The sequence below is a fragment of the Macaca mulatta genome, chromosome 7 (genome assembly GCF_049350105.2).
Source record: "Macaca mulatta isolate MMU2019108-1 chromosome 7, T2T-MMU8v2.0, whole genome shotgun sequence".
Classification (NCBI taxonomy): Eukaryota; Metazoa; Chordata; class Mammalia; order Primates; family Cercopithecidae; genus Macaca; species Macaca mulatta.
The window spans coordinates 74584038-74609855 of NC_133412.1; the positions used below are offsets into that span (position 1 = coordinate 74584038).

At 46.9% G+C, this 25818-nt stretch overlaps 1 protein-coding gene across 4 annotated transcripts in view; it reads right to left on the reverse strand.

Annotated features, from left to right (window-relative positions):
* Positions 1-24021, reverse strand: part of SLC28A1 (solute carrier family 28 member 1) — a 106903-nt gene extending 82882 nt beyond the window's left edge. For 2 of the 4 annotated variants that reach the window (XM_077940172.1, XM_077940169.1), the window contains exons 1-6: positions 23179-23406; positions 21141-21254; positions 20072-20183; positions 19066-19154; positions 17545-17636; positions 6558-6741 (exon numbers count right to left, since the gene is read on the reverse strand). In XM_077940172.1, coding sequence (XP_077796298.1) covers positions 6558-6741; positions 17545-17636; positions 19066-19154; positions 20072-20167 — 461 coding nt within the window. In that variant the 5' untranslated portion in view covers positions 20168-20183; positions 21141-21254; positions 23179-23406. Of the gene's footprint in view, positions 1-6557; positions 6742-17544; positions 17637-19065; positions 19155-20071; positions 20212-21140; positions 21255-23178; positions 23407-23936 lie in introns of those variants that run through there. The other 2 variants (XM_015142929.3, XM_028851273.2) reach the window with 2 other exon arrangements.
* Between the last annotated feature and the right edge of the window lie 1797 nt (positions 24022-25818).

The following is a 25818-nucleotide window of genomic DNA, read 5'->3' on the forward strand; positions in this document are numbered from 1 at the left end:
GTTAGTCTTTTGAATTCTACCCATTCTACTCAGTATATGGTAGTATCTCTTTCTGTTTTTAACTTGCATTTCTCTACTGATAAATGGTGTTGAGCATCTTACCATGTACTAATTTGCCACTTAGGCATATTCTTTAAATGTCTGTTCATATCTTGAGCCTTTTAGTGTTTTTTGTTTGTTTGTTTTTGAGATGGCGTGTCGCTCTGTCACACAGGCTAGAGTGCAGTGGCACGAGATCTTGGCTCACTATAACACCCACCTCCTGGGTTCAAGCAATTCTCCTGCCTCAGTCTCCCAAGTAGCTGGGACTACAGGTGCCTGTTACCATGCCTGGCTAATTTTTGTATTTTTAGTAGAGACAGGGTTTCACCATGTTGGCCAGACTGGTCTCGAACTTCTCAGGGGATCCACCCACCTTGGCCTCCTAAACTACTAGGGTTATAGGCGTAAGCCACCATGCTTGGCCTTGAGCTCATTTTTAAATTGGGTTATTTTGCTTATTAAAGATTTATGACAAGGCCAGGAGCTGTGGCTCTGTCTCCCACGTTCAAGCGATTCTCCTGCCTCAGCCACCTGAGTAGCTGGGACTACAGGTGCATGCCACTATGCCCAGTCAGCTAATTTTTGTATTTTTAGTAGAGACGGGGTTTCACCATGTTGGTCAGGCTAGTCCCAATCTCTTGACCTCGTGATCTGCCTGCCTCAGCCTCCCAAAGTGCTGGGATTACAGGCGTGAGCCACCACACCTGGCCTAAGTTGATTAAATTTTAATCTACTTTTTCCTTCCTTCCTTCCTTGCCTTTTACCCTTCCCCTTCCCTTTTCCCTTCCCCTTCCCTTTCTGTCTTTTTTGAGACAGGGTCTGCTTTGTTGCCCAGGCTGGAGTGCAGTGGCATATAGGCATATTGTGCATAGCTCACTGCAGCCTTGACCTTCTGTGCTCAAGCGATCCTCCTACCTTAGCCTCTCAAGTAGCTGGGATCACAGGTGCACACCACCATACCTGGCTAATTTATTTATCTATTTTTTTGTAGAGATGGGGTCTCATTATGTTACCCAGGCTGGTCTCAAACTCCTGGGCTCAAGCAGTCCTCCTACCTCAGCCTCACAAAGTGCTGAAATTACAGGCATTAGCCACCACACCTGATCCCATTTCTTTTTGTAGAACCAGGTTTCTGCTAGTAGCATTTTCCTTCTCTTCAAAGAATTTCCTTTAACATTTCTTTCTTTCTTTTCTCCTTTTTTTTTTTTTTTTGAGACAGTGTCTCCCAGGCTGGAGTGCAGTGGTGTGATCTCAGTTCACTGCAACCTCCACCTCCCAGGTTCAAGCAATTCTTGTGCCTCAGCCAACCAAGTGTAATAGCTGATACTACAGGTGCATGCCACCATGCCTGGCTATTTTTCGTGTGTGTATTTTTATTAGAGACAGAGTTTCAACATATTGCTCAGGCTGGTCTTGGACTCCTGAGCTTAAGTGATCTATCCAAGTTGGCCTCCCAAATTGCTGGGATTATAGGCATGAGCCACAACACTGGCTTCTCTCTCTTTCTCTCTTTTCTTTTCTTTTTTCTTTTCTTTTCTTTTTGCCGTAGCATCTCCTCTATCGTCCAGGCTGGAGTCAGTGGCATGATCCTGGCTTACTGCAGCCTATGTCTCCCAGGCTCAAGCGATCCTCCTTTCTCAGCCTCCTGAGTAGCTAGGACTACAGGTGTGCGCCACTCCTTTAGCATTTCTTGTAGCATAAGTCTGCTTTTTATGTCTGAAAAATTATTTCAGCTTTTGTATGACTGAAAGAATTCTTATTTCCTCTTCTTTTTTGAAATACATTTCACTGGTAAAGAATTGTTGGTTGTCAGCCTTTTGGGTATTTGCTATTGTTGTTGTTGACTGTTCCACTATTTTCTCACTCATTTTTGACAAGACGTCTGCTAGTAACCCATCTTTCTGCTTCTCTGCACATGTCTTTTTTCTCTAGTTGTTGTTAAGGTTTTATCACTGTTCTTAAGTAATTTGATTATTGCCTCGGTATAGTCTTCATGTTTCTTGTGCTGGGAGTTCATGAAGTTTCTTGAATCTTTGGGTGTCCAATTGTCATCCTATTTGGATTTTTTCTGGACATAATTTCTTCAAATATTTTTTTCTGCCCTCCTTCCCCTCTGGAGACTTCAACTGTGTATATTCAACTGAAGTTGTGCCGTGGTTAACTGATGCTCTGTTTGAATTTTTTCAGGTTTTGTCTTTAAGATGTTAGGCAGGGCCTGAGAAGCATTTATTCTAGAGTTGATTTTTTTTTTTCTCTGCTACTGAGCCAAAACCTTCTTACTACGCTAAACAATGCCCTGTGCATTATGAGGTTTTTTTCACCTGACTGTCGGGAATAGACACTATTCCTGGCCCTGTGTGATTCCAGGTATGATTCCCACTTCTCCTTTTGGGTGGTTCTTTCCTAGTACTAGGGTAGTTTCCTCATCTGTATTCTCTGAGCGGAACTCAACTGCATGTTCAAGGAGGATTCTCTGCATAGCTCTGGGCTTTGCTCTGTGATCTCTCAGCTGTGTCTCTGTGCTCTGCAATGTGAACCCTGCCTGCCTTGGCTTCCCTAGATTTCCAGCTCTGTCTCTTCAACTTAGGGAATCTGCTGGTGTCCCACCTCAGTTTTCCTTCCCTGTGCTGTGGTCTGGAAATGCTCTCCAGGCAGTCAGCTGGGGAGAATACAGGACTAACCTCATTTGTTTCCTAATTCTCAAGGATCAGTGTCCTTTATTGACTGATGTCCAACATCAAAGAGCTCTTGTCTCATGTATTTGTTCCAGTTTTTTAGCTGTTTCAACTGGGAGGATAAACCTGGTCTCTGTTATTCCATCTTAACTGGGAGCCAAAATCAAATGCATGCTTTTTTTTTTTTTTTTTTTTTTGAGACGGAGTCTTGCTCTGTCACCCAGGCTGGAGTGCAGTAGCGCTATCTTGGCTCACTGCAAGCTCCATCTCCCAGGTTCACACCATTCTCCTGCCTCAGCCTCCAGAGTAGCTGGGACTACAGGCGCCCACCACCACGCCTGGCTAATTTTTTTTGTATTTTTAGTAGAGATGGGGTTTCACCGTGTTGACCAGGATGGTCTCGATCTCCTGACCTCGTGATCTGCCTGTCTCAGCCTCCCAAAGTGCTGGGATTACAAGCATGAGCCACCACGCCCAGCCAAATGCATGTATTTTTTAACAGCTTTATTGAGACAAAATTTACATGCCATACAATTTGCCCATTTACAGTGTATAGTTCAAGGATAGAAGTTCCTCACAAAACTAAAAATAGAAGTACCATATGATTCAGTAATTCCTCTACTGGGTATATACGCAAAGGAAAAAAAAAAAAAGGAAATCAATATATTGAAAAGACATCTGCACTCCATGTTTATTGCAGCATGATTCACAATAGCCAAAATATGGAATCAACCTAGGTGCCCATCAACAGATGAATGGATAAAGAAAATGTGGTATATATACACAATGGAATATCATTCAGCCATAAAAAAAACAATGAAATCCTATTATTAGCAGCAACATGGACGGAATTGGAGATCATTATGTTCAGTGAAATAAGCCAAGCACAGAAAGACAAATACTGCATGTTCTCACTCATATGTGGGAGCTTAAAAAGTAGATCTTATGAAGACAGACAGTAGTTTGGTCGTTACCAGAGACTCTAAAGGGGAGGAGGGAGGTGGGATGACAAGAAGTTGATTAATGGGTACAAATATATAGTTTGAGAGAAGAAATAAGACCTAGTGACAGATAGATGAGTAAGGTGGCTACACTGTACAATAATGTATTGCATATTTCAAAATAGCTAGGAGAATTTGAATAGTTCTAATATAAAAAAAGACAAATATTTAATTTGATGGATATCCCAAGTACGCTAATTTGATCTTTACAAATTATATGAATGTATTATATTATCACATGTACCCTGAAACTATGCACATTTATTAGGTTGGTGCAAAATGTATTGCATAACGGCAAAACCACAATTACTTTTGCACCAACCTAATAATATTATGCAGCAATTTTTTAAAGTGTATTTTTGTTTGGTTGGTTGGTTTGGTTTTTTTTTTTCTTTTTTTTTTTTTTTTTTTGAGACAGAGTCTCACTCTCTCACGCAGGCTGGAGTACAGTGGTGCAATCTTGGCTCACTGCAACCTCCGCTTCCCAGGTTCAAGGGATTCTCCTGCCTCTGCCTCCTGAGTAGCTGGGATTACAGGTGCACACCACCACACCCAGCTTTTTTTTTTTTTTTTTGTATTTTTAGTAGAGACAGGGTTTCACTGTGTTAGCCAGGATGGTCTTGATCTCCTGACCTCATGATCCACCCGCCTCAGCCTCCCAAAGTGCTGGGATTACAGGCTTGAGCCACCATGCCTGGCTAAAAGTGTATGGTTTAATGGTTTTTAGTATAGTTACAGATTTGTGCAACCATTATCATAATCCTAGGATATTTTCATCAGCCCAAAATGAAGCCCCAAACCACTGGCGGTCACTACCTCCTCTTCCCATCCACCCTAGCAATCACTAATCAACTCTCTGTCTCCACAGATTTCCCATCACTAATCAACTCTCTGTCTCCACAGATTTGCCCATTCTGGACATTTCACATAAATGGAATCATGCAGTATATGGTTCTTTAAAACTGGCTTCTTTCACTGAGCATGATGTTCTCAAGGTTTATCATTATTGTAGTATTTATCAAGACTACATTCCTTTTCATGGCCAAATAATATTCTATTGTATGGATATATAGATTTTCTTTATCCATTTTCCAGTTGATGAACATATGTGTAGTTTTCACTTTTTGGCTATGATTAATGCTATATGAAGATTTGTGCACAAGTTTTTATGTGGACATATATTTTTATTTCTCTTAGGTATATACCTAGGAGTGGAATTTCTGGGTCATATGGTAAGTCCATGTTTAACATTTTGAGGAACTGACTAACCATTTTCTTTTTTCTTTCTTTCTTTCTTTTTTTTTTTTTGAGACAGAGTTTTGCTCTTGTTGGAGCAATGGTGCTGGAGTGCGATGGTGCGATCTCGACTCACTGCAACCTCTGCCTTCCGGTTTCAAGCAATTCTCCTGCCTCAGCCTCCCAAGTAGCTGAGATTACAGGCGCTCACCACCATGCCTGGCTAATTTTTGGATTTTTAGTAGAGACAGGGTTTCGCCATGTTGGCCAGGCTGGTCTCGAACTCCTGACCTCTTGATCCTCCCACCTTGGCCTCCCAAAGTGCTGCGATTACAGGCATGAGCCACCATGCCTGGTCAGCCATTTTCTAAAGCAGCTGCACTGTTTTGCATTTCTGCCAGCAGTGTCTCAGGGTTTCAATTTCTCCACATCTTTGTCAACACTTGTTATCATCTATCTTATTGATTATGGCCATCTGACTGAATATGAAGTGGTATCTTATTGTGGCTTTGCTTTGCATTTCCATGATGGCTACTGATGTTGAGCACATTTTCATGTGATTTTTGGCTGTAGCAAAACCTTTTATTCTTCAAATGGGTTGTCTTTTTATGGTTGAGTTGTAATTCTGCATACAGTTTCTTTATGCAGACATAGGATTTGTACATCTTTTCTCTCATTCCATGAGTTGTCTTTTCACTTTTTTGATAGTGTGCGTTGCATCAAAAAGTTTTTAGTTTTTATGAAGTCCAGTTTATCTGCATGCATTTTTTTAAAGGAAACTTCGTATCAGTCCCTCAAGTGGAAAACCATCATCAATGACTTGTCATAGAAAACCATTGTAAAAATAAATCACAAATGTATTTAATAAAGAGAAGTCAAATGTAACAGTAAATGTACTTATAAATAAAATTTTAAATGTGTTCATCCACAGGCTGGCTCAAATCATTTTGCTGTGGTATGCAGATTTCACTTTGGGAAAGTGAGAGTCACCCCTGTACCCTTGCATCCCCCTGACTTAGTCTTTGGGTATCTTTGGCCACCAGCTTCTTCATCAACAAAATAGAGTACTGAAATAGATTGGTGGTCTTCAGACTTTTTTTTTAAGCCATAGAAACCGTTTTCTTCCCCCAAGCCAATTTTTTTTGCGAACCTTGGCTTACAAAACACATAAGACTCTGCTGGCTACATCAGAATTCCCTGGAGGCTAATGAAAAATACTAGCACCTGGACCCCGATCGAGCCTGCTGAATCCCACTCCAGGGATGGTCCCTGCGGCTTTTTGTCTCACACTGTCCAGGTGATCTCAGGGAGGTACTGATTTGGGCCCTCCTTGCTCCAGGAGCTGGGATCCCTGAATGGAGGCAACTGTTGAGTTCAGTTTTCATCCACCACAGTCACCTGCTGTAACTGGGACTAAGAACTGGTGAAACACCAAAAGATGCTGCTATGTTTGAAGTCACCCACAAGCTCCTGCCCTGGGGCCCTGGAGAGTTCTCCATGACACAGAGCCTTCCTCTTCCTCCAGCCCTGGCCATAACCCTGGAGCCAACCCCTCAGCTCACGGCCCTCCCTTGTCCTGCCTCAGGGCTGTGAGCTCACTCACCTCTTAACCCAGAGCAGCAGGCGAGGATGGTCCTGAGGCTTGAGAAACCTCCTTAGCTTTGGCCCCAGAAGCCGTTTCAGCAGGCGGTGGCCCAGGAACGTGAGGACCACACAAGTGAGGACAAACAGAGCCAGGGCCCTCTGGAAATCCAGGAGGCAGGCCACCAGCAGGAAGGCAGCGAACGCTGGGGGACGAGAGAGAGGAGGGGTCAATGGCCACGACATCACCTCTTCAGGCCCCTGCAGCCCCGCCACGGACTCCACCTTACTCCACCTAGATCGTGGAGGGCAGGAAACTCACCCAACCTCACTGAGCCTGTTTCCTCATCTGGAAATGAAAACAACCATCACTACTGTGTCAAAAGTAGTTAGGAGTTACTGGCAGAAGGCATTGTGAAAGGGCCTTGTAAACTGTAAAGTGCTTACCAAATAAATGTGAGGGAGATGTGTAAGGAGGCCGCAAAGCAAAACAGCAAGAGGTGCTGGGCATCAGTGGAGCATCTGCTGTGGTCCAGCGCCATGCTAGGCCCCGTGGAGGAAGGAGACGAGCCCATCAGCTACTCCATGAAGGAGTCCACATATGTGTGCTGGGACTGCATCCTGAAATGTTCATCAATGACCGTGCTTCCTAGAGTTTCCTTTCCCCTTTTGCCCTTCTCTCCTTTGAGCCACTCAGCCTCAGAAAGGCGCGTGAGAATGGATAGCTGAGGGGGAGATGTCTCTCCCTAGATTTTTTTTTTTTTTTTTTTGGGACAGGGTCTCACTTTGTTGCCCAGGCTGGAGCACTATCTCGGCTGACTGCAACCTCCGCCTCCTGGGTCAAAGCAATGCTTCTGCCTTAGCCTCTCGAGTAGCTGGGATTACAGGTACCCACCACCAAGGCTGGCTAATTTCTGTATTTTTGGTAGAGACAGGGTTTCGTCATGTTGCTCAGGCTGGTGTTGAACTCCTGGGCTCAAGTGATCCGCCCACCTCAGCCTCCCAAAGTGCTGCGATTACAAGTGTAAGCCATCGCGCCTGGCCTCTCCCTGGCTTTGGAATTTCAGAATCCAGGATCCTCAAAGAATGGAAAGGATGCTTAACCATGGATAAAAAATGTGATCTGAAACATCACAAATAAAGGTAAGTTCTACCCAACCGCTCTGCTACCAGGCAATAACAAGGACAATGGTATCACAGAGAAAGCGCCTGAGCCTGGCAAGGCTGCCAAGCCAGGTGTGTTTGCAGCGTTGCAAGCAGCGAAGCCTTGTGCCTGGCTTCCTGGTGGAGCCCCAGGGAGGTCCCAGGACTGCAGAGAGAGGAATGCCCACGCGGTGCATGGCAAGCCAGTGAGGCTCTGCAGGCACCAAAACAGCTGAAGTGGTCTCCATGAGAGGCCTGAAGAGGAGAGAGGTGGGAGACCAGAATGAGCCCACCATGGGGAAGAGGGCATCGCCATGGTCACCTGCAAGGATGGAGGACCCAGGACCAGCTGGAGAAGTGGACAAGTCAGGAGACACTTGAGAAGTAATAATAGATAAGCCCCCCTGGTAACCCCCAGAGGAAGGGATGAAGGAAGATTCCAACTGGACAGAAATTGAGTTCCCGTCACTCGCTGGAATGATAAAATTGAGGGAGAAGATAAGTTGAGTCATAAAACATAAAATGACCCTTCTCTCATATGGAAGCTTGTGGGCCAGAGTTCCAACCTGAACGGGTGTCACTGAGACACACAGCTGGAGCCCCACAGGGTGGTGCTGGGGCTGCTGGTACCAGCCGTGGAGGTTCAGGGGAGGTGGACCTGGCCAGGGAGAGGATCCGTGGTCGCCAGGAGGTGAGCTTAGCACTTCAGATGCACTTTCACAATGAATCCTCACAAGACCCCTATAAGGTGGGGTCTACAGTGATGCCCACTTGGAGAGCGAGGCCTCTGAGGCCAGCCAAGATGAGTGCCTCACACAGGGAGGGCATGGGGCGAGGAGGCCAAGAAGGTCTGTGCACCTCAGGTCCTGTGCTTTGTGGTTGAGGCGGGCCAGGAAGGCTGGGGGAGTCTGGGTAGACCAGGACAGGGACTCAGGGAGAGGGGGCAGTGTGGAGGAGTCCTGCAGGCAGGGCACAAGGACAGTAGTACTTTTGGAAGTATTTTATTCATCTAGGATCCATTCACAGGGATTGGTTTGGGGACGGGCAGGACCTGAGCTAAGCTCCTTGAAGAACTCCCTGGGACTTTGACTGGAACAGCCAGCAAGAGGCACCCCCTTCTTCTAAGACTGGGGACACCAAGGCCATCCTTGTTAGTCTGGTGCCAGGGCTGTCGCTGTACCCATGGAGAAGGCCTACCTGAGGTGAGCAAGCCACTGTCACAGATCAGGAGCCAAGTCCTGAGAATGTGAGCTTCATTTCTCTATCACAGCTATTCCCAGAACATCTGTGAACAGCCTCCCCAGGAAAGAGGTGATGTAATAAAGATATTGAAAAGCCAGAGAAATCAAAGTCACCCAGAGACAGTCACTGCTGACCATTGCAAGAGATCATTTAATGATTCAGTTTGCATTCCTGAAAGCCATGGCAAACGTGGAAATAGGAAGAGAGGGATAATTTTCATTCTCTACTGAGATAATTCAATTGTTCTTCAAGAGAAACAAATTGGATCTGAGTGAAGGAGGCAGCCAAGGAAACAGAGACGGTCCTGGCTTCAGACCCTGCCAAAAGTGGACGTCACCATCTCTAGGAGGAAGCTGTGAGGAAGCTGTGAGGGACATGGACCCACCCCATCTCAGCAGATGACCCTACTTTAAAGTTCACCAAGCAGACCAGGTCATTGCTGTCACCTCTCTCACTGTCTTTCCCCTCCAGAGCACCTATAATGAGCTCTGCATCTGTACCCATCCTCCTTTTTCTTTTTTCAAAATTTATTTTTATTTTTAAAATTTTTTGTAGAGGTTGGGTCTTGCTGTGTGGCCCAGGCTGGTCTCGAACTCCTGGGCTCAAACAATCCTCCCACTGCAGCCTTCCGAAGTGCTGGGATTACAGGCATGAACCACCTGCCATGCCTGGCCCCTCTTTAATTCCAACCTGTCAGGATGAGGTGAACTTGCTCCTGAAAAGACCCACCCCTCCCTGTGGGGTGGGGAGCTCTTCTACTCTGTGCCAGGGGACCTTGCTCCATTGGTCATCTTTTCATCTCCCATTCCTTCACGTTCCTTCTACAAACTCCCCACCTCAGCTCCTACACACAAAGTGTCTCCCACCCCAAACTCATGCCCATCCTTGACACTTGGTCACATGCTGCCCATTCATCCTCCCCGCCTGACATCATAAAAATTGATCAAGGCTGGGTGCAGTGGCTCACGCCTGTAATCCCAGCACTTTGGGAGGCTGAGGAGGTGGATCACGAGGTCAGGAGATCAAGATCATCCTGGCTAACACGGTGAAACCCTGTCTCTACTAAATATAAAAAATATTAGCCAGGCGTGGTGGCAGGCGCCTGTAGTCCCAGCTACTCGGGAGGCTGAGGCAGGAGAATGGTGTGAACCCAGAAGGCAGAGGTTGCAGTGAGCCGAGATAGCACCACTGCACTCCAGCCTGGGTGACAGAGCAAGACTCCATCTCAAAAAAATAATAAAAAAGGTTGGTTCCAAGATGGCCGAGTAGGAACAGCTCCAGTCTGCAGCTCTCAGCGTGAGCGATGCAATAGATGGGTGATTTCTGCATTTCCAACTGAGGTACCAGGTTCATCTCACTGGGGCTCTCACTGGGGCTTGTCAGACAGTTGATGCAGCCCACTTAGCAGGGCGGGGCATCGCCTCACCCAGGAAGTGCAAGGGGTCAGGGAATTCCATTCCCCAGCAAAGGGAAGCCATGACAGACGGTACCTGGAAAATCGGCACACTCCCACCCTAATACTGTGCTTTTCCAATGGCCTTAGCAAACGGTGCACCAGGAGATTATATCCCGTGCCTGACTTGGAGGGTCCCACACCCACGGAGCCTCGCTCACTATTAGCACAGCAGTCTGAGATCAAACTGCAAGGCGGCAGTGAGGTTGGGGGAGGGGTGTCCACCATTGCTGAGGCTTGAGTAGGTAAATAAAGCGGTCCAGAAGCTGGAACTGGGTGGAGCCCACCACAGCTCAAGGAGGCCTCCCTGCCTCTGTAGACTCCACCTCTGGGGGCAGGGCATAGCTGAACAAAAGGCAGCAGAAACTTCTGCAGGCTTAAACGTTCCGTCTGACAGCTTTGAAGAGAGTAGTGGTCCTCCCAGCACAGAATTTGAGATCTGAGAATGGACACTCTGCCTCCTCAAGTGGGTCCCTGACTCCCAGTACCCTAACTGGGAGACACCTCCCAGTAGGGGCCAACTGACACCTCCTACGGCTGGATGCCCCTCTGAGATGAAGCTTCCAGAGGCAGGATCAGGCAGCAACATCTGCCGTTCTGCAATATTTGTGGTTTTGAAGCCTCTGCTGGTGATACCCAGGCAAACAGGGTCTGGAGTGGACCTCCAGCAAACTCCAACAGACCTGCAGCTGAGGGTCCTGACTGCTAGAAGGAAAACTAACAAACAGAAAGGACATCCACACCAAAACCCCATCTGTACATCACCATCATCAAAGACCAAAGGTAGATAAAACCACAAAGATGGGGAGAAACCACAGCAGAAAAGCTGAAAATTCTAAAAATCAGAGTGCCTCTTCTCCTCCAAAGGAATGCAGCTCCTTGCCAGCAATGGAACAAAGCTGGATGGAGCATGACTTTGATGGCTTGAGAGAAGAAGACTTCAGACAATTGGTAATAACAAACTTCTCTGAGCTAAAGGAGGATGTTCGAACCCATCGCAAAGAAGCTAAAAACCTTGAAAAAAGATTAGACGAATGGCTAACTAGAATAAACAGTGTAGAGAAGTCTTAAATGACCTGATGGAGCTGAAAACCGTGGCACAAGAACTATGTGATGTATGCACAAGCTTCAGTTGCCGATTTGATCAAGTAGAAGAAAGGGTATTAGTGATTGAAGATCAAATGAATGAAATGAAGCAAGAAGAGAAGTTTAGAGAAAAAAGAGTAAAAAGAAACGAACAAAGCCTCCAAGAAATATGGGACTATGTGAAAAGACCAAATCTACGTCTGACTGGTATACCTGAAAGTGACAGGGAGAATGGAACCAAGTTGGAAAACATTCTTCAGGATTTTATCCAGGAGAACTTCCCCAACCTAGTGAGGCAGGCCAACTTTCAAATTCAGGAAATACAGTGAATGTCACAAAGATACTCCTCGAGAAGAGCAACTCCAAGACACATAATTGTCAGATTCACCAAAGTTGAAATGAAGGAAAAAATATTAAGGGCAGCCAGAGAGAAAGGCTGGGTTACTCACAAAGGGAAGCCCATCAGACTAACAGTGGATCTCGCAGCAGAAACCCTATAAGCCAGAAGAGAGTGGGGGGCAATATTCAACATTCTTAAAGAAAAGAATTTTCAAACCAGAATTTCATATCCAGCCAAACTAAGCTTCATAAGTGAAGGAGAAATAAAATCCTTTACAGACAAACAAATGCTGAGAGCTTTTATCACCACAAGGCCTGCCTTACAAGAGCTCCTGAAGGAAGCACTAAACATGGAAAGGAACAACTGGTATCAGCCACTGCAAAAACATGCCAAATTGTAAAGACCATCAATGCTATGAAGAAACTGCATCAATGAATGGGCAAAATAACCAGCTAACATCATAATGACAGGATCAAATTCACACATAACACTATTAACCCTAAATGTAAATGGGCTAAATGCTCCAATTAAAAGACACAGACGGGCAAATTGGATAAAGAGTCAAGACCCATCGGTGTGCTGTATTCAGGAGACCCATCTCACGTGCAGAGACACACACAAGCTCAAAATAAAGGAATGGAGGAAGATCTACCAAGCAAATGGAAAACAAAAAAAGGCAGGGGTTGCAATCCTAGTCTCTGATAAAACAGACTTTAAACCAACAAAGATCAAAAGAGACAAAGAAGGCCATTACATAATGGTAAAGGGATCAATTCAACAAGAAGAGCTAACTACCCTAAATATATATGCACCCAATACAGGAGCACCCACATTCATAAAGCAAGTCCTTAGAGGCCTACAAAGAGACTTAGACTCCCACACAATAATAATAGGAGACCTTAACACCCCACTGTCAACATTAGACAGATCAATGAGACAGAAAGTTAACAATGAGATCCAGGAATTGAACTCAGCTCTGAACCAAGTGGACCTAATAGACATCTACAGAACTCTCCACCCCAAATCAACAGAATATATATTCTTCTCAGCACCACATCACACTCATTCCAAAATTGACCACATAGTTGGAAGTAAAGCACTCCTCAGTAAATGTAAAAGAACAGAAATTATAACAAACTGTCTCTCAGACCACAGTGCAATCAAACTAGAACTCAGGATTCAGAAACTCACTCAAAACCGCCCAACTACATGGAAACTGAACAACCTGCTCCTGAATAACTACTGGATACATAACGAAATGAAGGCAGAAATAAAGATGTTCTTTGAAACCAATGAGAACAAAGACACAACATACCAGAATCTCTGGGACACATTTAAAGCAGTGTGTAGAGGGAAATTTATAGCACTAAATGCCCACAAGAGAAAGCAGGAAAGATCTAAAATGGACACCCTAATATCACAATGAAAAGAACTAGAGAAGCAAGATCAAACATATTCAAAAGCTAGCAGAAGGCAAGAAATAACTAAGATCAGAGCAGAACTGAAGGAGATAGAGACACAAAAAACCCTTCAAAAAATCAATGAATCCAGGAGCTGGTTTTTTAATTGATAGACCGCTAGCAAGCTTAATAAAGAAGAAAAGAGAGAAGAATCAAATAGACACAATAAAAAATGATAAAGGGGATATCACCACCGATCCCACAGAACTACAAACTACCATCAGAGAATATGATAAACACCTCTACACAAATAAACTAGAAAATCTAGAAGAAATGGATAAATTCCTGGACACATACACTCTCCCAACACTAAACCAGGAAGAAGTTGAATCCCTGAATAGACCAATAACAGGCTCTGAAATTGAGGCAATAGTTAATAGCCTACCAACCAAAAAAAGTCCCGGACCAGACAGATTCACAACCGAATTCTACCAGAGGTACAAAGAGGAGCTGGTACCATTCCTTCTGAAACTATTCCAATCAGTAGAAAAAGAGGGAATCCTCCCTAATTCATTTTATGAGCCCAACATCATCCTGATACCAAAGCCTGGCAGAGACACAACAAAAAAAAGAGAATTTTAGACCAATATCCCTGATGAACATCGATGCAAAAATCCTCAATAAAATACTGGCAAACCGAATCCAGCAGCACACCAAAAGGTTATCCACCACGAACAAGTTGGCTTCATCCCTGGGATGCAAGCCTGGGTCAACATATGCAAATCAACAAACATAATCCATCATATAAACAGAACCAAAGACAAAAACCACATGATTATCTCAATAGATGCAGAAAAGGCCTTTGACAAAATTCAGCAGCCCTTCATGCTAAAAACCTCTCAATAAACTAGGTATTGATGGAACGTATCTCAAAATAATAAGAGCTATTTATGACAAACCCACAGCCAATATGATACCGAATGGGCAAAAACTGGAAGCATTCCCTTTGAAAACTGGCACAAGACAGGGATGCCCTCTCTCACCACTCCTATTCAACACAGTGTTGGAAGTTCTGGCCAGGGCAATCAGGCAGGAGAAAGAAATAAAGGGTATTCAATTAGGAAAAGAGGGAGTCAGATTGTTCCTGTTTGCAGATGACATGATTGTATATTTAGAAAACCCCATCGTCTCAGCCTAAAATCTCCTTAAGCTAATAAGCAACTTCAGCAAAGTCTCAGGATACAAAATCAATGTGCAAAAATCACGAGTGTTCCTATACACCAATAACAGACAAACAGAGAGCCAAATCATGAGTGAACTCCCATTCACAATTGCTTCAAAGAGAATAAAATACCTAGGAATCCAACTTATAAGGGAAGTGAAGGACCTCTTCAAGGAGAACTACAAACCACTGCTCAACGAAATAAAAGAGGACACACACAAATAGAAGAACATTCCATGCTCACGGAGAGGAAGAATCAATATTGTGAAAATGGCCATACTACCCAAGGTAATTTATAGATTCAATGCCATCCCCATCAAGCTACCATGACTTTCTTCACAGAACTGGGAAAAAAACTACTTTAAAGTTTATATGGAACAAAAAAAGAGCCTGCATTGCCAAGACAATCCTAAGCCAAAAGAACAAAGCTGGAGGAATCATGCTACCTGACTTCAAACTATACTATGAGGCTGCAGTAACCAAAACAGCATGGTACTGGTACCAAAAGAGAGATACAGACCAATGGAACAGAATAGAGCGCTTGGAAATAATACCACACATCTACAACCATCTGTTCTTTGACAAATCTGGCAAAAATAAGAAAAGGGGAAAGGATTCCCTGTTTAATAAATGGTGCTGGGAAAACTGGCTAGCCATATGTAGAAAGCTGAAACTGGATCCTTTCCTTACACCTTATATGAAAATTAATTCAAGATGGATTAAATACTTAAATGTTAGACCCAAAACCATAAAAACCCTAGAAGAAAGCCTAGGCAATACCATTTAGGCCATAGGCATGGGCAAGGACTTCATGTCTAAAACACCAAAAGCAATGGCAACAAAAGCCAAAATTGACAAATGGGATCTAATTAAACTAAAGAGCTTCTGCACAGCAAAAGTAACTACCATCAGAGTGAACAGGCAACCTACAGAATGGGAGAAAATTTTTACAATCTACCCATCTGACAAAGGGCTAATATCCAGAATCTACAAAGAACTTTACAAATTTACAAGCAAAAATCAAACAACCCCATCAAAAAGTGGGCAAAAGATATGAACAGACACTTCTCAAAAGAAGACATTTATGCAGCCAGCAGACACGTGAAAAAATGCTCATCATCACTGGCCATCAGAGAAATGCAAATCAAAACCACAATGTGATACCATCTCACACCAGTTAGAATGGCGATCATTAAAAAGTCAGGAAACAACAGGTGCTGGAGAGGATTTGGAGAAATAGGAATGCTTTTACACTGTTGGTGGGACTGTGAACTAGTTCAACCATTGTGGAAGACAGCGTGGCGATTCCTCAAGAATCTAGAACTAGAAATACCATTTGACCCAGCCATCCCATTACTGGGCATATACCCAAAGGATTACAAATCATGCTGCTATAAAGACACATGCACACATATGTTTATTGTAGCACTATTTACAATAGCAAAGACTTGGAACCAACCCAAATGTCCATCAATGATAGACTAGATTAAGAAAATGCGGCACGTATACACTGTGGAATACTATGCAGCCATAAAAAAGGATGAGTTCATGTCCTTTGTAGGGACATGGATGAAGATGGAAACCATCATTCTGAGCAAACTATTGCAAGGACAGAAAACCAAACACTGCATGTTCTCACTCATAGGTGGGAACTGAACAGTGAGAACACTTGGACACAGGGTGGGGAACATCACACACTGGGGTCTGTCATGGGGTGGGCGGTGGAGGAAGAATAGCATTAGGAAATATACCTAATGTAAATGACAAGTTAATGGGTGCAGCACACCAACATTGCACATGTATACATATGTAACAAACTTGCATGTTGTGCACATGTACCCTAGAACTTAAGGTATAATAATAATAATAAAAATTGATCCCAAAAGCCATTTACACTTGCTGTCTGCACAGCCTCTTCTCCCATCTGCTCAAATTCAGTTTCTGCACCTACACCCTAAGTCATCAACGGCCTCCTTGTCCCAAAATCGGTGGACATGGCTCATTTTGTCCTGCAGGTCTTGCAGAGATGCTGCTGATCTTTCCCTCCTTGAAACCCTTGCTCCTTTGGCTGCCACCAACCCCTTCTGTGTGGCTGGTCTCCAGGCTTCTGTCCTTGACCCACTTCTCAATTCATTCTCCAAGTGTGCCTGGGGAACCTCCTCTCTCTCTCAGATGGCCTGGCAGTGGTACCTCCAACAAACTGCCCGAATTATCCCCCTTCCTTCCAAGACTCCCTCCTGCACGCATGTTCTCTAGCTCTGTGGAAGCCACCATCATCCTCCCATTACCCGAGCAGGCCCCTGGGGCAGCCCTGATTCAGGGTTTCCTTCGTCCTGCACATCCAGTCATTCCCAAGTGCAGCTAGTATTGCTTCCCTAGGACCTCTCCTATTGCCCCCGCCCACCTTCCACAGCTTCATTCTCACACAGGCACTGCAGCCCTCAATGTCTCCTTCTCCCCATCTTTCCTGCCCTCCTTCCAGGGTCCCACAGTGTGAATTCCATCTTGATGCTTCCCTGTTCAAACCCTTCAGTGGCTCTCTCTGGCCTTGAGGGTAAAATCCAAGTCCCTGAGCATCCTCCCATCTCCCTACCCACTCCCCATCCCGGGCTCTTTCCTATCCCTCCAGCCCCATCCCCTGGCACTCCTTGTCTAGAACTTTACCCTCCAGACCTTAGAGTGCAGACATCGAGGTTTATCAAAACCCACACCCTGCCAGTTTTCACCTTTGCTCCTGTGACTCCTCTGTGTGGAGTGCCTTTGCCCTCCTTAGTGTCCTTCCCCTACACCTGGCTAACTCCTACTCAGCCTGTGAGACTCCAGTGTCACCTCCTCCTGGAAGTCCTCCCTGACCATCCCCCATCCCTCCTTGGTGCTCCCAGATGACATGCTGCATTATGTGGAAATATTTCTTCCCCCTCCCTTACTGATGAGGGAGTGCCTTGGGAACAAGATCTGGCCTGGTTTAATGGATGCCTCAGTACCCAGCAAGGGAACTGGCCCTGAGTTGGTGCTCAACAACCATTTGTTGAATGACTGGGTAAGTGAATAATCCTGCCCTGAGACATGGATAACTGAGGCAGGAGTCATCGTGTCCTGGGTAGTGCTGGGCCCCAGGCTCACCAGTGCAGAGCAGGCCTGTGCTGATCCATCGAAACAGCTGCATGTGCTCCCTGCAGAAACTTCTGGCTCTCAGGGCTGGCTGCAGGTTCCTCCTGGGAACAGGACCAGTAGGGTCCATGAGTGCATGAGCAGACCCCACCTGGGGGAGATCCTCAGCACCTCCACTCAGGTATGTCCCTGGTAAAGTGGCAACAGGGGCAAGCCAGGGCTTACCTTGACATCCTCACAGGGTTGCAGGGCAACCCCAGCTCAGGGCGAACAGAGAAATGGCTCAGGCCTTCCTGCCTCTGTGGCAGCACCTACAGGCCCCCCTACCCCAGTGATAGTCCCTGCCTCCAGGGCTCGGGAGGAAGTTCACTGAAAAGGCAGAACCTCATCAACATACAGAAATGTGGCTGGGGGGCGCGGTGGCTCACGCCAGTAATCCCAGCACTTTGGGAGGCCCAGGAGGGTGGATCGCTTGAGCCCAGGAGTTTGAGACTAGCCTGGGCAACCTGACAAACCCCGTCTCTACCAAAAATACAAAAATTAGCTGGGCAGGTGGCGTGCATCTGTGGTCCCAGCTACTCAAGAAGCTGAGGCAGGAGAATCGCTTGAGCCCAGGAGGGGCGGAACCAAGATCATGCCACTGCACTCCAGCCCAGGCAACAGAGTGAGACCTGCCTAAAAAAAAAAAAAAAAAAAAAAAAAAAGAGAGAGGAAGGAAGGAAGGAAGGAAGGAAAGAATGAAGGAAGGAAAAGCAAGCAAGAAAGAAAGACAAACACGGATGGCTCCCTCCCCTTCCCTGTCGTTCATCCACGTGCCCATGGGACACACATTGAGCCTACTCAATGCTAATTGGAATCCACCCACCAGCTGCCATTTTAAGGAGCCTCTCGCCCCCTCTCAGTCCCCACCTCCCACCTCCTGAGAGGGTTGGGGAGGCATTCTTCCCATACCCCCTGCCCAGGCAGAGAAATTGAATCCCTCCCCCACCACCACCCCCTACCCATCACGGTGTCCTTAGCTCCACATCTGGCCAGCAAGGACCCAGACTGCCCAGACATCAGGAGGCAGAGTTCTAGGCTCACCTCAGACACTTGCTGCCTATGCCACCCAGGCTGGTCCCTTCCCCTCTCTGGGCTTCCACCTCCCCGTGTAAAATCAGGGGCCTTGCCCAGTTCAGGATTTTTAACCGGAGACTTGGGACTCCCCAAGGTACCCCAGAGACTGAATGGGGGGAGAAGGCAGAAGGGGAGGTTGAGAGGGAGGTCTAGCTGGTTCGGAGCAGGCCCCACGGTATATACTGGGGTTCCTGATGGGATTTCATTTGAGCTGCTCAAAAGCAGGTGGGGAGCCCATGATTTGGCTCACCCTTGAGTCTAATGTGCTTGTGCGTGTTGGCTAAAGCGCCTTTATTCCTTCCTTCAACAAAGGTTCACGTCCCCACAACTCCCATCCGCCAGTAGGCCCGGCTCCGCATCCTGTTCCCAAGCAGCCTCCACCCCAGGCCCACCCTTGTCTCTCCAGAGATCACCTACCATCTGGAGAAGCGCTTCGGCGCCGCCTCGATCCGGTTGCTCCTGATCTCGGTGGCGCTCAAGTCGCTCCCAGGGAGCTGGCCTTCCTCCTACAGCCAGCAGGGGGCTGTCAGGGCAGCCTGCCCCTTACCCGCCCACAGGAACTTACAGCCAGGGGTCAGGGGCCACGGTGAGACCCTGGCTGAGGAGGGGACTGGGCTGGGGCACAGGGAGGAATTAGAAGGCTACTGAACTGAATTCTGCAAGGCAGGCACTGAGCACCTACTGTGTGCAGAGGGCTCTGCCAGACACATCCTGCCCTCAGCGAGCTCATGGTCTGCGCAGGGACAGACACCTGCTGCCCAGCTGTGACTGGAAGGGACTGAGAGGAGGCCTGTAAGGGAGGCCCCAGGCAGGGCTACCTCAACACATGACCTCAGGGCACCACGCACCCCCGAGTCTGTGGAGCTGTTTTGGGTGGGGGGTGGGCATTCTTGCAGATGACAGCATGAAAGGAGCACCCCAAGAGACAAGGGCAGTGAAGGGGAGGGGGCTTTGTCAGAGCAGGCTGGGAGGGTGCAGGGTGTCCTACTAGGCTCCAAGTTCTGGGTGGTGTGCCTCGACATGACCTGGCCACTTGAAGGCAAGGACAAGGCTCCTTGAAGGCTGAGATTTCCTTAGAGACCCCCTCCCCCGTCATCTGGTTTTTATTCTCATTCTGTAGGTAACAGCTCAAATGTCACTTCCTCATTGGGGCCTGCCCTGCCCTTTCAGACTAGGACTTTCAGACTACAGTGCACACAGTACGTGCTCAGTCAATGTATAATGACTGAAATAAAGGGGGCGGCCTTGTGTTGAGGAGGCCAACACACTGGGAGGTTCCTAACTGTGTGAGCAAGGAGGTGAGAAGGAGGCAGAAGAATGGGGTGTGAGGGAAGGTGGTGAGCAAAGGCCTCACCCCCTCGGCAGCCAGACTCAAGTCAAAGAGGTTGAGGGGTCAGGATGACTGATGGGGAAGGGTACAGACCAGGCTTTCCAAGAAATCAGCCCCCATGTTCTCCAGACCCTTGGCCACAGGTGTGAGAGAGATGGACTGTCTTCGTCCTGAGGGATCGTTCTCCATGTTCCAGACCTTCCAGCTGAAAGACAAATCAGCGAGGCCCAGCGCTGAGAGGGAGGCCAGGCAGGGCCCAGGTTAGGGGCCTGGGCAAGTGGGAGAGGGCGGAGTTGGGGGAGCAGATGCCTGGCACAGCCAGAGCCCTGTCTGGGGGCCACCTGTGCCATCCCAGAGCTCACCCCTCCTTGTGACTGGGACTGCAGCCTTGGCTTCCCAGCACATGGATGAGGTACCCCTTCCTTTTTCTAGAGACTGGGTCTCCCTATGTTGCCCAGGCTGGTCTCCAACTCCTGGGCTCAAGCAGTCCTCCCACCTTAGCCTCCCAAAATGTTGGGATTACAGGTATGAACCACCACCCCAGCCTGCACCCACATCTGAACCTGTGAGAGGCAAGTCCTTGTGAACTCTGGGAGTTCCAGGCAGAAACAGCAAATTCTGTCCACTTCATAGAGAAGGAAAGTAAGGAATTATATACAGCATGCATATGTATCTGATACAGGCATTTTTCTGAAGAGAGGACCTAGCTTTCATCACTCCCTACAATGGGTTAAAACTATTACCATTAAGCGAGATCTTCATTGTATTCTACTTTTCCATCTCTGAAAGATGGAGGTGCAACATCTTTAAAGGCATCATTCCAGTCCCTGGATCCAACTATACCTGAAACCAATCCTACCCCTGGACTTTTCCATTGCAAAAATCAATATAGTTCATTTTTTGCTGAAGCTCAGTTCATAGGCTTAAATTCCTCTGTAAATAAGAGTGCTAACTAACACCTCCTCTCTCCCTACTCTTGTTCCCACTCCTTTTTCTCCCCTTGGGGAATGCCCTACTCCATCCAAATGTAAGCCCAGTTAGGCTGACATACTCAGAGACTCGTGTACGTGCATGCACACACACAGGCGGAGCCTGGAAATGCCCCAGATCACACACAGACACACAGCGGCGCACACAGAGGCAGGGCCCTGTTTCTACTCACGTATCTGCGGTGAACAGGTCGCTCTGAGAGACAGAGAAGAACACGTCTTTGTGGGGACAAGCTGGATCCAACCTGCTTTTGCTCTGGCTTGCCTTGTCACTTCAGCAGAAATTCCTGGGCAGAGTCCAGGGTCGGAGTAGGTTGGGCCTGCCACCCAGCTCTGCCCAGCGCCTCCCCAGAGGCCAGGGCCACAGCCGGGGTGGGAACCCCAACCCCGTCTCAGGGATACAGGAAGCAGGCCCACTTGCAACCTGGCTCCCTGCAGCTCCTGCCCACTGGCTGCTGCTTCTCCAGCAGAGATGCCCTCCTCTGCCCTCTCCCCAGTTCCCAAACTGACCTCTTCCAGGCCTACTAAGGTCACCTCTTCCAGGAAGCCACCTATGTGATTATTTCCCTCCCCCTCCTTGCCTCCCGTGGCCTCCTTTCCCCAGCCAGGCTGTTAGCTTTTTGCATTTTATCTTTCATTTTGCATCTTGATCTATCTCCCTTTCTCACCTAATGGGGATTTATTACAACAGCAACCAATTTTCCTATGCTGGAAAATGAGGAAAGCAGTGTAGCTGTCAGAAATAGTAAAAGTGTTTCAGGTCTGTCAAGAAAACAAAACCAAATCACACCATTTCCCCTTCATTTCATCTTTGTTAAATGAATGCCTAAGCCAACAGCGTGCAAAGTGAAGGACTGAACGCTTTAGTTTTTCAGTCCTCAAACTAAACATTAAACTCATCTGATGGGATTGACAATATCTCTTTAATAATTAATGGTATGCACTCAGGACAAAATCCTTTATGATGCATAAATACTTCCTAGTACTGGCACATCCTGGTTGTTTTGGAAGTTTGGGGAGGATGGTGGATGGATACCCCCTCTCTTTGAAAACATTTTTTCTTCATCTGTCATTTGAATTACCAAAACATTACAAGTGCATCACTAAACATTGAAACACTGGAGAAATATACAGAATGAGGGTTTAAATCCCCAGAGTCTGAGACCCCAGGGATGACCACTGTTGAGTTTGTGGCATTTTTCTTTCTTTTTTTTTTTTTTTGAGATGGAATTTCACTCTTGTTGCCCAGGCTGGAGTGCAGTGGTGCGACCTTGGCTCACCACAACCTCTACCTCCCAGATTCAAGCGATTCTCCTGCCTCAGCCTCCCAAGTAGCTGGGATTACAGGCATGCACCACCACTCCTGGTTAATTTTGTATTTTTAGTAAAGACAGGGTTTCTCCATGTTGGTCAGGCTGGTCTCGAACTCCCGACCTCAGGTGATCCACCCACCTCGGCCTCCCAAAGTGCCGGGATTACAGGCGTGAGCCACTGCACCCAGCCTTTTCTCTCCACTTTTTTTTTCCTAAATGTGTATTATTTTATGTTATTCATTTTCCAACAGGGGATCACACAGTAACAGTGTTCTCATAATTTCATTATTCTAGCAGTATTCCACACACTGTTGAGAGCCCATGTGTTACCTTGATTGAAAACCAGCCAAAAAGCAAGACTCTACCTTTAAAAAAAAGACGGGGGGAGGGGCGGACGCGGTGCCTCACACCTGTACTCCCAGCACTTTGGGAGGCCAAGGCGGTCACATCACTTGAGGCCAGGAGTTTGAGACCAGCCTGGCCAACATGGTGAAACCCCCTCTCTACTAAAAATACAAAAATTAGCCAAGCATAGTGGCAGGTGTCTGTAGTCCCAGCTACTCGGGAGGCTGAGGCAGGAGAATTGCTTGAACCTGACAGGTGGAGGCTGCAGTGAGCAGAGATCACGCCACTGAGCTCCAGGCTGGGCGACAGAGTGAGACTCTACCTCAAAAAAAAGAAAAAAAAGAAAACTAAATGTTGTCTCTGAGCAGGACTCCTGTCTCTGTGGGTGGTCACCACAGGGATGGGCCCGAAGCTGTCCTTGAAGGGATCTTCACCAAGCCCCAGTGAAGGAAAAAAGGACACCACCTGCTTTTCCACTTTGCCCCATGCTACCCACTTCCCCTCCTTTCTCCAGTCCCGCCTTCCCTCCTCTCCTACTGTCGTTAACTCTCACCCTTGTTTCTGTCGGCATCCAGAGGGAAGCCAGGAGCACAACACATCCAGCAGCAACCATGCTTGCTTCGAAACATTCCCGACATTGCAGCTTATAACCAACATCGTTGTTGGCCCTAATCTCTACAACAAGGATTTAATGGGCTGTGTGTCTTGGGGTGGATCTTGAGCTTGGAGCCCAAAGTTCTCTACTCCTGACTGTCAAAGTTAACTAGCTGCCTCAACTGGTGGTGGGTACTAGAACCTATGAGGAGTCAATGTGCTCCTACTTGGGAAGTACCTGGCAGGGAGTCCAGCAGCACCAGGCTGGCAGGTGTTATTGCTGTCCCGGGTGTCATCCGGGGCTGTTCTGACACACTGCTCCCCTCCTCCAGGCCAGGATACTCCGGGCTTCTCTCCTGCTCCTCCCCTCAAGGAGGCACGGCCAGCAAGGATCCCAGCCCCCAGTAAGGATCCCAGCCCCTTTTCAGGTGGAATTTGGTGAAAAGTCACAGGCTGGGGAGTTGGGAGGCTGGATAGATTGGGGTGGAGACCCCAGGGAAAGACCAACAGCTAGAGGACCTCAGGTGTCCCGGCTGCGCCCATCCAGCTGTAGGACCTCAGCACATCCCTGGGCTTCTTGGTGGCCTGTTTCCTGAGGAAACAGTCTCTGAGGCCCGGCACACCCACTGGGGCCCGCTGAGTGAGACCCAGAGCTGAGCTAGGCCAGGGCAGAGTGGGGAGAGAACCGCATAAATATGCATAGATAATTTCCCTCACCATCCAGCAGAGCTCAGAGGGGTTGACAGTAAAGGGGCTGCTCTGCCCCTCCAACTCTGTCCCATTCCTCAGAGGCAACCACCTAACTTTTCTGGTTTTAGTTCTTCTGCAGGCCACCTCCTGTTTTAGGGAATGATTAGTCAAAGAGTTGGAGAGAATTCCTTCTCGCCAGGCTCTGACATAATAGGTTATTTTATAAGTAGTGAGTGAAACATTCAAAAGCACAAGAACTATCAGAAGAGTTGCTCAGCAACCCCTTTATTTTCTTCTCATGATTCTGCCCACATTCATTTCTTAGCTCTTCACAGGCAAGGTCTCTTTCGTTGCATTGATTTGTGTATCCAAGCACTGGGCAAATAAAGAGGCTCATTCCTCGTCAAGTTCCATGAACATGACCTCATCATTCTTCTCTCCTAAACCTGGGATGATTGGCAGAAAGGGCATCCATACAACTTTTTCTTCTGCATTTGGCATTGAAAAATGGACTTCCTGTAGTCTGTAGTAGAAATATTGGAAAGTAGCAATAATCCTAGCACTTTGGGAGGCCAAGGCGGGTAGATCGCTTGAGCCCAGGACTTCAAGACAAGCCTGGGCAACATAGGGAGACCCTGTCTCTACAAAAAAAATAGAAAAAATTAGACAGATGTGGTGGCGTGTACCTGTAATCCCAGTCACTCGGGAGGCTGAGGTGGGAGGATCATTTAAGCCTGGGAAGTCAAGGCTGCAGTGAACCATAATCACACCACTGCACTCCAGCCTGGGCGACAGGAGTGAGAACCTGTTTTAAAAAACAAAACAAAACAAAACAAAAAACAAAAAAATGATGACATAGAGTTAAATACAAAGACTAAAGAAATACCTTGGGCTTTTATACTCTTTACTTGTAACTCTTCTAGTTTTCCTGTGGGAATGGACTAGCCTAAGTGTTAGAGCACACTGCTCTCCTGGCAACTACAGAGCCAGTTCAGCTGGTCCCAGGAGAAGAAAGCATTCCAGTACCCCAAAGGCTGGAATCCCCCAGTCTGCTTGGCATGATTATCCAATGGTCTCTGATCTAGTTTACTCCTTGACCCACTCTACTCACTGAGAACATCTGGGCACACATGGTCATTATCCAATACAAAATGCAAGGCCAAGTCTGGGGCTCATCTACGGCAGCAGCAAGAGGCCTGGTAGAACTAGGATGCCTGGCCCCACCTGCAGGAGTGCTTAAGGCCACCAGGCAGGGCAAATTTTACCCAAGCAGTTCAGAGATCACTGTTCCCAAATATTTAATATTTAATTGATTGCACTTATAAAGTGTATTTCCCTTGTTGTTGTTTTACCTTCTATTCCTCTTGCCTCTCCAGCTCATATTAGCATTTTATTTATTTAGTTGTTTATTTATTTATTTTTGAGACAGGGTCTCACTCTGTCTCCCTGGCTGGCGTGCAGTGGCACAAAATCAGCTCACTACAGTCTTGACCTCCCAGCAATCCTCCCACCTCAGCCTCCAGAGTAGCTGGGACTACAGCTGTGCACCATACGCCAGCTAATTTTTTTCTGTTTTTAAAAAATTTCATCCCAGTTATTCTAATATTTATTTATTTACTTATTTTGTAGAGATGGGGTCTTACCATGTTGCCCAGGTCTAGAACTCCTGGGCTCAAGTGATCCTCCTGCCCCAGTCTCCCAAAGTGCTGGGATTACAGGTGTAAGCCACTGTGCCCAGCCTCATACCAGCTTTTCATATAGTGAGAAACTGAGATAGTTCCTTTTCAGTTTGATCCAGATCAAGATGTTCTGCAAACCAAGGGTCTTAATTCATGTTATGCTCTTGGGTTCAGGGGTGATGTTCCTGTCTATTACAGGTTTTATACTAAAAGCTATATCTTCCTTCTAA